This window comes from Myodes glareolus, chromosome X (assembly GCF_982192425.1).
Source record: "Myodes glareolus chromosome X, mMyoGla1.1, whole genome shotgun sequence".
Classification (NCBI taxonomy): Eukaryota; Metazoa; Chordata; class Mammalia; order Rodentia; family Cricetidae; genus Myodes; species Myodes glareolus.
The window spans coordinates 33,078,099-33,091,551 of record NC_142053.1 but is presented as its reverse complement, the minus strand read 5'-3'; the positions used below and the strand labels follow the sequence as shown (position 1 = coordinate 33,091,551).

Sequence of the window (13,453 nt, the reverse complement as noted above, 5' to 3'; positions counted from 1 at the left end):
GACTTCCCTTTGTATCCCACGCTGGCTTGGAGCTTCCTTAATAACTCAGCCTAGCCTTAAACTTGCAGTTCTCCTGCCCCAGCCTCTCTAGTGCTAAGATTACAGGTGTAAGCTACCACACCCAGCCAGCTGTTGAATTTTTAGAATGTTGCCATTTTTTGGCTATTATGAATGTTGCTGTGACCATTTGTGTATTAATATGAAATAATTCATTTGACTATCTTCAGTGTTCTTGGAGAGGTAGGTAGGTAGGTAGATAGGTAGATAGATAGGTAGATAGATAGATAGATAGATAGATAGATAGATAGATAGATAATTTTGTTTAGCTTTTTTGAATTGCAGCCAAGCTTTTCCACAGTGGCTGTATAGTTTGCAATCCCACTAGCAATATATCAGGGTACAATTTCTACATATCCTTGTCAACACTGGCTACTTTTTATTTTTAGTTTAATCATAGCCATCCTAGTGAATGTGAGTAGTAATTCATTGTGGTTTTGGTTTGCATTTACTCAGTGACTAATGATATTGGCTATGTGTCTTTCTATGTATCACTATATCTTCTTTGGAGAAATCTCTTCACATTCTTTCACTGTTTTCAAAATGAATTGTCTTTTATGGCATTCACTTTTAAGAGTTCTTTCGATATTTTGGATACTTGACTGCAATACATCTTTTTCAAATACCATTTTCTGTTCTTTCCTGTAGTGTATGACTGATTTTTTTCTTTAGTTCAGTATTCCTACTTTTTCTTTTGTTACATGTGGTTTTTATGTCAATATTAAGCAAATTTTTGAAGAAAAATATGACTGGTGGACAAACAAAGGGAATTTCAAGCTGTTTTTAAGAAATGTGTTTTATTTTTTTTCCTTCCCCGACTAATTTCATCATTCCTTGTAGGAATCCAGGCATGATAAAGAAAAGATAGAAAAGAAAGAGAAACGGGATAGTTCAGGAGGAAAAGAAGAGAAGAAACAATATCCTTTTCATTTTTATATTTCACTCACTGTAATAGAAGTTTGATACTGTTCATATTTACAATTAAACTTTTTTTGTATGTGGTCTAAATATATAGTAGCTTAGTAGTTTTAAAGTGAAACTTGTACTTAACCTTCAATGTGTGACCTGAAAACAAGAGATTTGATCTTCTTCACTTTAAAAATAATTTTGTAAGTGAACTGAGATGTTTTATGGCACAAGTTTTATAGGCTCTGTGTATTTTTGTTGTTATCCCTTTGTATTGTTACTATGAGAAAAAAGAGGAATGGTGAATCCCTTGGGCTGTGGAGCATGGTGACCACATCAGCAGAATGATGTGACACATAAGTTGAGCTTCTAGAATTTGAGTTAGTAGGCTAATGAGAGCTAATTAGACTTAGAAGCCTAAGAGGTTAAACCAAAAGTAGGACACTATTCTTCCCTGCCCCAACGTTGTTTTCCCTTAATTTGTCATCTACTCATAAGTCCTCTGACAAGCACAGATAATGAACACTTTCAACCAAGGTGAGTATACTCTCCCTTCCTTTTCATTTAGAGATAACACCTAAACGAGGCCTGAAAATGGTAAAGGAATTAGATTCTTTTTGCAGGATGCAGCTACTTGATTTTTTTACCTGAATATAATGACAGTCTTTTGTGTATAGATATAAAATTTGTAGCTATTTTTAAACTTTAAGCTTGTTTTCACTTTAAGCTTGCTGATTAGTCACACTTAAAAAAATCAAGATATAGTTGAGAGCATCTGTCTTTCTCTTTGCCACATAGTTCCACCTTTTCTGGATGATGTTTTGCAAAGTCAGATACTAAGTTCTGGACTTTTAGCTATATTTTAAATAGCCAAATTTGTTTTCAAGGTGATGCATTTGCTTTGTGTGATACATAAAAGTTATATGCTCACCATCATGGACAGACTATTCATATCCTAATATAGCTTATATTTTGTTGAGGACTTAACGTCAGCATCTGAATGGTTACTCATGATGTTTGAAGATACAGGATGATTTGTCTCCTCCATTAATGATTCCAGACAGATATAGCTGAAGTTGACTTTGCTTTTTTAGCCCTTTTTTTTTTTAACTTTCATTGTAATGGTCACTTCTTATTAATATTACACATATATCCACTATTTATAACTTATCTCTAATCTGAGCTGCTTTTAATTGTTTATGGAACCAGGAATATAACAAACCTTACTTAGGGTTTTTTAAGGGTGAGAAATGTCTGGAAGACAATTCACTGTAATGGTTTGGTTTCGGATGCGGGTTTTGTCATATTTATTTTAGTTGCAATGCAGAAATTTGAGGTTATCTGATGAATGACCTAAGGAAAGATATGGGTTTTTTAGCCCTGTTTCTCCCTGCTTATTTTCCAAATAGTAGAGCAGGATAGGCAGTACTATATAAAAAAAATTTAGCATTTAGTTTTTTACTCTTATTCCTCAAGGCCCTGGCTGACCTTGAACTTAATATGTAGACCAGACTGACCTCGAAATTACAGAAATTTTCCTGCCTCTGCCTCCTGAGTGTTGGGATTAAAAATATATACCACCCCACCTGGCTAATAGTCTTTTCTTACCTTTTGATTAGGAAGATTGCAAAAAAAAAATAGTATTACTCAGTCTTCTAGGCATCCTTCCTACTGTCTCCCCTTGGGAACTATAATATATATTATATGCTATATAATAGTTTATATACAGTATATATATACACCATATATTGTTTTTATTCTAATATTAACCTTTCTTAAAAATTATTTTTATTTCATGGTCATTTGTGTTTTTTCCTGCATGTATGTCCAGATGAGTGTGTCAGATCCCCTGGAACTGGAGATACAGACAGTTGTGAGCTGCAATGTGGGTGCTGGAAATTGAAGCTGGGTCATCTGGAAGAGCAGCCAGTGCTCTTAACCACTGCGCCGTCTCTCCAGTCCCTTTCTTTTAATTTGAAATTCTTATTTAACATGCTGCATTTCTGTGAAGATTCTATGAAGTTTTTATTAGGAATGGATCAGCCATAGTCACTGACAACTTTCACTGTGACTATATATCTTTTTTCTCTCAGAATCTGTTTGCCTTTTTAGACATGAAGCTTTTGATACTGATTTCTTTTGAGTTATTCCTATACTGGCCATGAAATATCCCTTGGACCAAAAGGTGGGGTCTGTAGGATTGAACAGGACTAAATGTTTGACGTCTTGTAGTAAATCTTCTTGAACCTGATAACCATTTACAGCTATATTTAGTTTCTTGACAATTTTGTCACACATGCTTTCTTCTGGAGCTGATTTTTGCTCTTGGGAGGCTGTGATTAATTTTCTTCTGATTATTTTCTGGCTGCTTCCGTATTTGGCTTTGTTCTGTGATTGGTGAAGCTATTCTCTTTCTTTTTTTGGATCAGGAATCTCATTTTCTATGGTACTGTTGTCTATCTGCAAGGTGAATCCAAATCTGCTTTTCTTGCTCCCCTGTTAACTTGTTTCCTAATCTACAGAAAGGAGAGCTGCTGACACATCACATTGTCATTATTTTATCCTATCACTGATTTAAGATTTTCTTGTTGGTATTTATAATAGTTATTTCAGGGGAGACGGTCAAGAATTTACTCTGCTTTGTTTTACCTGTCATCCCAAGTACAAACATATTACAATGATCACATTAGAATAGATAGATAGATTATATATATATAACATATATATATATATATATATATATATATATATATATATATATATGATTTAGATTATATTCATTTCAAAGTCTCTTGTTCTGGCCCCTACTTTTAGCTCAAATTCTTCTGTTTTGGTTTTTACCTGCAAAATCTTTCTCCAAATTCTACCTCTCCTTGATTTATTGCCTTGAATATCACTAGTTGCTTTTGTCTTAACATTTTGTTTTACTTTAATCTTTAAAAGTCCTTGCCTGAAGCTCAGGATGTAGCCCAGTGGTAGACTGTTTTTCTAGCAGTGCAAAGTCCTAGGTTCAATCCCCAAACCCAAAGTGCAGGAAACAAACAAACAAACAAACCAAAAACTCCTACTCATTAAATCATTATCTAACAACTATCCTATGACTTCTGAATTGCTACTTGGTATATGTGGCTGTTGGGGGAAGCTGCTTGTTTGTTTCCTGGCTGCCTAGATTCCTGAAATAACCACACAGAAACTGTATTATTTAAATCACTGCTTGGCCAATCACTTAAACATATTGCTAGCTAGCTCTTATATCTTTGGTTAGCCCATTTGTGTTGCAGGGTTCCGCTTGTTTGGTTTCCTGCTGCCCAGCCCCAAAATAATCACATAGAAACTATTAATTAAATCACTGCTTAGCCCATTAGCTGTAGTTTCTTATTGGATAATTCTTACATCTTAATTTAACCCATTTCTATTCATCTATATATCACCACATGGCAGTGGCTTACCCAGTAAAATTTCCAGTGTCTGTCTCCTGCAGCTCTATGGCTTCTTCCCGACTTTACCTTTCTTCTTCCCAGCATTCAGTTCCGTCTTCCCTGCCTACCTAAGCTCTGCCGTATCAACAGACCAAGGCAGTTTTCTTTATTCATTAATGGTAATTATAGCACATAGAGGGAACTCCCACATCACATTTCTATTAATCTGTGTATTGCCATGTGACTGACTTACTGGCAAGCCTCGGGTAGTGGCTCCATGGTTTCTCCTCACTCCTCCTTTCTCCCAGCATTCAGTTTAGTTTTCCCCACCTAGCTCTCTATTTTGCCCTATTATACGCCAAAGCAGCTTCTTTATTCATTAACCAATAAAAGCAACACACATACAAAAGGACTTCCCACCCCATGTGGCCCACAACTCATATTCTATTCTAATCATACTTTAAGTATTTTTAACCTTCCATTCCAGTAAAACCAGTTTTTTTCTTACTTTTAGTCTCATATGTAACTGATTCTTTCATCCCCCAAGTCTGATTCTGCAAGTTTCCAGTCCTTGAACAAAATTTTATTTGCTAGGTGAGGTCTTAGTCTCACATGAAGTTTAAAAAGACATTGTTATATTTATTTGTTGCTTGGTTTGACATAGGCTCTTACTCTGTATTCCAACCTAGTTTGGAACTCACTGTGTTGCCCAGGTTGCTATTAATTTCAATAGCAATCTTCCAGTTCAACCTTGTTAGTGCTGTGTCATTCTGCTAAAACACTAGGTTTTAATAGCCTTTAACGATTCAGAAAAATTCTCCAATCAGAGTCTCAGTTTCTTTTGATGAATTGGAACATTTGACATTGTGTCCTGATTTCTGCCTAGCAGCAATCAAGCTTCGACCAAATGCTCTCCCCCTAGAACAAGGCTTTTGTGGGGAAGGTGGTTCGGGAGAGGGAAAGGCAGGCTGTTTACTCCAGCAATCCCTACTTGGTTCACGTTGTTTCCATTATATCCTTAGCCCCTGTGGACAATCAGTTTTAATTTCTGTTCTAGCCTCTCCTCCTTATAGTCTGACTTGGAAAACTGGTCTCTTAAGATCTCACAAGTTTCTAACTTTAGGAACACATTGTCATTCCAAGGCATAGTCTAAATGTGGTAGTAATCCTTATGAGGAAATAGAGTATTTGATGGAGTTTATTCCTTAGGATCTAGTCATTACTGGTTCTCACATATGTATAAGTATACAACATAATCCACATACCAAGATTGTGACTTTACCCATTTTTCTAGTGAAATAACCAATTATTTTTGTATGATATTTATGCAGTCGGTTAGCTGTACCTGGAAATCTGTGTATAGTAGTAGTAACCACAATGTAGAATGATTTAATCAGTGAAAACATTGGTGAAGAACACTATTGGAAGAAAAAAGACTTTGTCCTGCTATCAAACAAGTTTAATTATGTATACTGTTTGATAAAAGTGAAAGCATACTAATGACTGTTTTATATCTTTGAGGATATTTCTTGAGAACAAATTTGGCTTTTATTTTTGAGTTTATATATAGCAATCATTTAATATGTACAAAACTTTTGTTAAGAAGATTGGAGTAATAGATACTCCATTAGATATCTATCCAATAGATATTTTCTCATTAAATTTATACTTTTGAAAATACTAGTTATGAGTTTTGTGAACCAATACTCAAAGGTACTAAGTTATTGAAGCCAGAAAGAATTTTGTACTTCTTTGCTTTTTCTCTTCAGATAGACACATACTCTTTAAGGTGCTATTTTGTTTTGTGTTTTAAATATCTTGACATTGAGATAAAGGGTTCCTGCCACACTTGTCCATCTGTGTGACTATCCTCTCTGTACATTTTTTTTATTCTGACAAGCAACCCTGTGTACAATTAGGTTTCAGTTTGAAAGATTCTCAAGTTTAAGTTGGTGTTACATTTTATCTACAGAGAACATTCCAGGATCTGTGCTTGCTGTGAAAGTTCCTAAGAGCACTTGCAGGTGTAATGCTAAATTAGAATGCCTGTCCCCATGTCTTTTCCCTCATAACTTTGTCTTTGTGAATGCTCCTTTCAGATTCTAAATGTCAACTTTCTCCTTATATGTGATTTAGCTTTGGACAAGGAGAGGGATAAGCACTCAAGGGGAAAATCATGCTAATTCAAATGATAGTAAATCCAGGCAGCACATTGCTTTGGTGGTACCTCCTTTGAGGTAGACACTTAACCATGAGTTAACTCTTATTTGGGCAGGCTTGTATTTTATAATTTCTCTTACATTTTTCATTATCATCAAAAAGTCTATTTTATGAAATGTGTGAACTCTGAATCAGGTAAAAAGAATTGAGTACATTGAGATAATTACCAATATAAAATGATGTTTATATATTGTTTATATATATATAGTCTGCTCTCAGCAGAATGGAAGGCCACTTTTGGTTTGGTTGAGTTCTATATGGTAGTAAGTACAGTTTATAGCTCCAAAAGAGTACATGTGTATCAGTTCAGCGGGTTGAACTGCGCCTGCAGTACAAAATGATTTGTTTTTACTTATGAACATGAATTTTTATTCTCTAATTCTCTTTACAATATACAATACTTGTGGTCTTCTAATACTAGATCTTCATCGAATTAATTAATGTTGGTATATGATTTACTAAAAAACATGGTTTATATTATCTCCAGTTTGTACTGTTAAACACATATTGTCAATAATATTATTAACTCAGAGTTTCAGCCTGTCAAATTTGAGCATCAAAGCATTGGGAACCCAAGAGAGTTAAATATGGACTTTAATTTAGCCATGACCAGAATATCCACTTTGTTCAGGATCTTCTGCCAGATAAATAGGTTGATGGATCTATAAAGACTTGACTAGATAACTCTAGATTTAGATGTAAATACCCCATATAATTAAGAAATTATATTGATAATATAAATATCCTGACCAATGTTGATAATGAACGACATAGCCAGAAAAAGTGATGGGTCATAGCCAGTCATCAATTAACATTACAATGTATCCGTGATATGGTGTACATAACAGGCATGGGTGATGATTTTGTCGACCAGCCTAGAACAGTCAAGAAAATGATTTTGAAAAATATCAACAAAATAACTGTGAAAAAGATACGTATTGGTGACCCTTTAGGTTTATGAGCTAATCTTGCTTATTTATAATTGTTAAAGTGGCATATATTTATTGCATTGTTTAGAAATAAACTTAGTAGAACATCGCAGAAGATTGACATCAGCTAAGTGTTGAGAATAAAATTGTAAATTTATTCTCATGGAGGACAGATTCCTGAAGACCGAGTTTGGTGCCATTCCATCATGATGTCTTCTTGTTTTGGGTTTTTTGAGACAGGGACTCAATTTCGTAGCTCAGGCTGGCCTGGAATTCCATATACCTCAGGCTGGAATCTAACTCACGGTGATCCTCCTCTCATGTTGTCAAATGCTAGGGTTGTAGGTATGCTTGATAGCAGCTAGCTCTTCCTGAAGTTCATTGAGCTTGGAAGTGAATTTCAAGTTGTCCCTCCCAAACTTTGTTGCTATTGAATAAACCTCTGTGGACACTGTTGAGATGTTGTGTTTACATCCACTATCTTCCTTGTACTTGCTGATTTGTCATTCCAGGGTGTGGACAGACCCCTAAGCTGAACGTCTCCCCGAGGAGGATGCCAAAGCTCCATGAGTCACTCTCAGAATAATATCTCCCATAATTAAGAGCTTCTGGTGCTGTCCATTTTATGGGAATCTGCTTTAAGTCAGAAGATGCATACACACCACCATCCTTTTGACAAGACATTCCAAAGTCACTGATTTTCAGAACATTATTTTCAACTGCAGGCAATTTCTTGGAGCAAGGTCCCTGTGCATACAATTTTTACTTGAGATATGCCATCTAGAAGCAGCATCTAATGAAAAATTCACTAACTGACTTTTAGTTCACCCTTCTTTCTCAGAAAGGAGAGGAAATTGCCTCCTGGAAGCAATTCCTTAATGATGTAGATAGGCTGCCTTTGTGTGTGAACTCTGTAAGTGTGGAAACATTGGGATGACTATGTTGTTTGGAGGGTTTTGGCTTGTAAAAAATTTAATTCCAATTCCTGGGAAAGATCTTTATATGCTTTAACAGCAACAACATTTTTATCCTTTAATGTCCCGTTAAATATATCATCAAAAGTTTCCTTGTCCTTAAGGAATTCTCCTGTGACATCATCATGACTGAGACCCCATTTCATGTGGATACCATGGCGTGTTTTGTTTTGTTTTGTTTTGTTTTGTTTTGTTTTGTTTTGTTTTGTTTTGTTTTGTTTTTGGAACATTATATAGACATCATCATGATCAAGGATCATCATGTGAATATCATGATGTTCTTTATTGGGACATTATTCATTTTCATTCTAAAATACGGAGACGCAGTCACCATTTGAAAGTGGATGATTCAGTGGTCTTTAGTATATACTGTGTGGTACAGTCATCACCATAGTCTAATCTCAGAACATTTCTCTGACCTGCAAAAGAAGCCCCATGCAGGTCAGCGGTCACTTTTAACTCTCCTCTTACTCTAGCCACTGGAAGCTACTGACACATTTTCTGTATATGAATTTGCCTGGTTTGGGACATTTCATATAAATGGAATCGTGCAATATCATGTCCTTTGGGGCCAGGGTTCTTTCATCTACCATCATGTTATCGAGATTTATCCATGGTGTAGCATGTGTCAATAATCCATTCCTTTTTATGGCTAAATGTTCCATAGAGTGAATGTGTATCATGTTTTGTTTACCCATTAATCAATTGATGGACAGGAACAGTTATTTTTTTAAGTATTAAAATTGTAAGTTCAACATCATTGTATCCAAAATTATAATTGATGGTGTCAAGATTATACATGGTATGCACAGAATGCTGTGTAGAAATGATGTATAAATTATTTGTCAGCATTTCATGCAAGTGTGATTATTTTCTAAGGCCCCTTCTAGCTATGATTTTAGAATCTGTGTGAATGTAGTATTTTCATTAATAAAGTTTAATGCATTAAGCATTAATTTAAAGTTTGAGAACAATGTTAGGCAGATATGAAATTATTTGCCACATGCTGTAATGATGATGTTTTGAATTTATTTCATTATGCAGTATTTGAAAAATGTCTACATAAAGGAAAGGAAATGAGTATAATTGAGTCAATATATTTTTAAAGCAATTTTTATAATTTAGCAGACATTGCATCTTAATATAATTCACTATTAAAATTGTGTCCTTGTGAAAAAATCGATGTCATTTTTCTGTTTCTTTTGGCTTATCATGTAAAATAGGTTCCTTTCCTTTGCTCTGTGTTGTTTATTTTTCATACCTTACTCCTTGCGCCTGTAGAGTGTTGTACCTGTTACTCTTTAATCTTTTTCTCTCTATCCCACAAATCTTCCACTCTCTCACACACAGAAAATGTACAGTGTCTCTTAAAATTCATAGTGTCTTAGTGATTTCTAAGAATGGACAAAGACACGGAACTATTTCATCATTTTCTGGAAACTTCATCCCAGCCTTTGGTATTGGCAGAATTCTGAGGTTTCTTCTTGAATGTTTTTTCCTTTCCCCTTTATCACTCTTTAGCCCTCCCTCTCTGTCCTCTTCTTTCCCTGCTTTGGCCTTCCTCCTCACTTTCTTCCTCAGCCTCTCCTTCTTGTCTATCAATGTAACTAATTTGTTTCTTTCAGGTCGAAAGAATGAAATGAACTCATACAGCTGTGACCAGAATTTTATTTTCCTGAGTAGATTTCTGAGAATTGTGAATGAAGTGGGCCCGTTTTCAGTTATCTGCTTTATTGCTCCATGCAGAAAACCTAACATTGTTGTGTCGTATGTTGTTGTACTTTAACTTGTTGCTTCGTTTCTACATGTTTATTTTCAGTACTGGCTGAAAGTGTTAATTATTCCATATTTTAGCACAATGTGCTGCATATACTTCCCAATAAGCAAATAAGTGTGTACAGAATTTCACTTTTGATTAAATATTGCCTGGGTTTTGGTCCCTCCTCCCCATTTGAAATGCTTCCTTTTTAATGTTTGAAACTGAAAATAAACAGTTATTGAATGATTTTGAATTTACCTCATTTTAGAACACAGTTTTAATTTATTTGGCCTTTTTTAATATTAGTCACTAAAAATAAAGTGGAGCACTGTCTTATGCAATGCCTAAGAATCGTTTTATATAGTAATGTGTACAACATTAAAACCTGTTCTACAAAGAAAAATATACCAGCGCTCACTTGTTCCTTGCCATTTTTTCTTGTAATTAGGAAATATCGGGGGGAGAAGGGAATAAAAAAGTTAATTGTGTTTTAATTTTACAGCTACCGGAGCTTTGTATTGCTAAACTTACATCTGGAAAAGTTTCACAGTGAAGTTTTTAAGAGAATTTTTTATCTGCTGAATTCTACCAGTGTAACCATTTTTCTAAATAAACAATAGTTTTCTCAAATGACTATATCATTGTGTATATTGTTACTTATTTGGCATAACTTAGAAAAGTTAATCTTTCAGCCCTTAATTTTTTTCATGGGCTTCATTGTCAAATATCATTATATTGTTTCTGCACTTGGAGCAAGCTGTGGGATTAAAACATGCCTAATACTATCCAATTCTCAATGTTTTGATGACTATGTTTACACAAATAAAAATTTTCAGAGTTGAAAAAGAATATACCTTTTAAAAAGAGGGTTAAGAAATGATGAGCCTCTTAGTATTGGCAAAAGAATATACATTTTTTGGTGTCCATTTTTGTGTAATTATTATTTGCAGAAGATGAGCACAACAATTAATTGTGAGAGTGTGGTTTGTGCTTTGACTGTTGAATACATACCTATTAACATACCTGACCCAGACTATTTCAAAAGAAAATAATCTTCATTAAAGTGATTTGTGACTTTGAGAAAATACCTGATTTTTCCTTGAAATCATCAGTGTTTAAGAAGGACTTTCTGTTTCTTAATAATTGCACTCATGTTTTAAGGACTATATGGCCATAAGTATAGGATATACCTCGACATGGCAAAATTATAGCCAATAATATATTCAGTTAGGAATAACTTTCATTTAAAATCTGGAATGAGACGAGAGTTCCCACTTGATCCATTTTTTACTCAATATAGTACTTGAGTGTCTTAGCTAGAACACTAAGACGAGAAGGAAAGGGGATTAGGCAAGCTTTGTTTATTAAAATACAAATGAAATGCCACTAAGACTAGATCTATATTTACCATGAACAAAAATCTAATTCAAATGGATTAAAGGTTTTACCTAAAGACCTGAAGCAGAAATTGATAGGGGAATGTACAATTCAAGATACAGACATACAATGATTTTATAAAAGACCCTTAAATAAAGCAGGAAATAATGCCAACAGTTGACAGATGGGAATTCATAACATTAAGGAGCTTCTGGGCGGAAAAGGAAACAAGCAGAGTGAAGAGACAATCTAAAGAATAGAAGGACATCTTTGCAACTGTGCAGAAGATGGGGTTAGTATCAAATATACTTTTCAAATGGGCACTTGATAATTCTCAAATAAAATGCAAATGACCAGCAAACATGTAAAGTTCAACATCCTAAGCAATTAAGGAAATGCAACTAGAAACTGCATTGAGTTTCAAGCTTACCTCAGAATGGCCATCATCAAGAAAACATGGCAAGTGTTGCCAAGGGTGTAAAGAAAGAACCGTTACATATTATTGATGGGAGTGTAAAATGGAGCAGCCAGCATCAGTGTGAAAATTCCTTAAATGACTGAAAATAGAACTACCATGAAATTCAGTGATGCCATTCCTGGATTAATATACTAGAAGGGCTCTCTGTCTTTGACCCATAGACATACTTACGTTTCTGTTTTACTGCTTCATTGTTCATAATAGTCAAGAAACCAGCCTTTCCCCCCATGTATGGATGAATGGGTAAAGAAAATGTAGTATATACACAGAATGGGAATTTTTTTCAGTTATAAATGATGAAATTATGTAATTTGTAGAAAAATAGCTGGAAGTTGAAATCATCATATTAAGAAAAATAATGCAGACCCAGACTGCGATTTTGAACTAGATAGTTGATGGTCGTTAACATTTTTGGAGGGTGAGATAGGACGTCCCTGGGTATTCCAGCCAGGCCTTGAACAATTTTCATTTAGCCTAATCAGTTCTGGGAGTGCAGATGTGCATCATCATGCCTAGCTAGCATTTTTCCCTCGGCTAGTAAATAAAAGTAATCTTTAGTTGGGACATTAAGAAGGAATACATTAATGTAGAACACAGAAACTTTATTTCAAAAAATGGTTGTGTATGTGTGTATCTGTCTGTCTGCGAGTATGTACAGTACATGCATGCAGGTCCCTGAAGCGTCCAGAAGAAAGCCCTGGAATTTGTAATTGAAGTTATAGGTGGTTATGTTCTGCCCGATAAGGATGCTAGAAACTTAATCTGGGTCTCCTGCAAGAGTTCAAGTGCTCTTCTTTGCTGAGCCATCTCTCCAGGTCCATAGCTTTGCTTTTAACTGCAGAAAAATCAGTTATGTTGGAAGTAGGAAATTTAAATTTGTAATATGGTAACTGCTTCTGAACATCTACTTGTTTTCGTACAAGAGGATAAAACCATTTCCTGTTTTGAGAGTGCTTCTGACCATGTTTAGATAATAAGGTGTCCAAACATTTTCTATAAAGCACCAGGTAGTAAATATTATTTGAGACTTGTGGTCATGTGTTTCTCTTGTACCTTTTCAGAGCTGTGGATGTAGTTAAAAAAAAAAAGTCATACTTTATCAGTGAGTGTGGCTACAGTCTGAGGAAATTTTTATTTACCAAGTGATGTGAGGATGAAATACCCATGATGTCCAGCCCACTTTTGAAACTTACATACATGTCATGAAATATGCAGAATCTGAATTTTAGTAAGTGACTTTGAAGTTTGTCAGTTATCTGGAAATGTCTTCTTATCTTAGGTTTTGTTATTAGTCCTGGAGATAATTTATATTTCAGATAAAATCCCAGCATCTT

At 34.8% G+C, this 13,453-nt stretch overlaps 1 protein-coding gene across 1 annotated transcript in view; it reads left to right on the top strand.

Moving 5' to 3' along the window:
- Positions 1-10,902, top strand: part of Thoc2 (THO complex subunit 2) — a 106,051-nt gene extending 95,149 nt beyond the window's left edge. Inside the window, 3 exon segments of the mRNA XM_087903014.1 lie at positions 898-974; positions 1,455-1,500; positions 8,044-10,902. Of these exon segments, the coding sequence (XP_087759140.1) occupies positions 898-974; positions 1,455-1,482 (105 nt within the window). The 3' untranslated portion in view covers positions 1,483-1,500; positions 8,044-10,902.
- Positions 10,903-13,453: the final 2,551 nt, after the last annotated feature.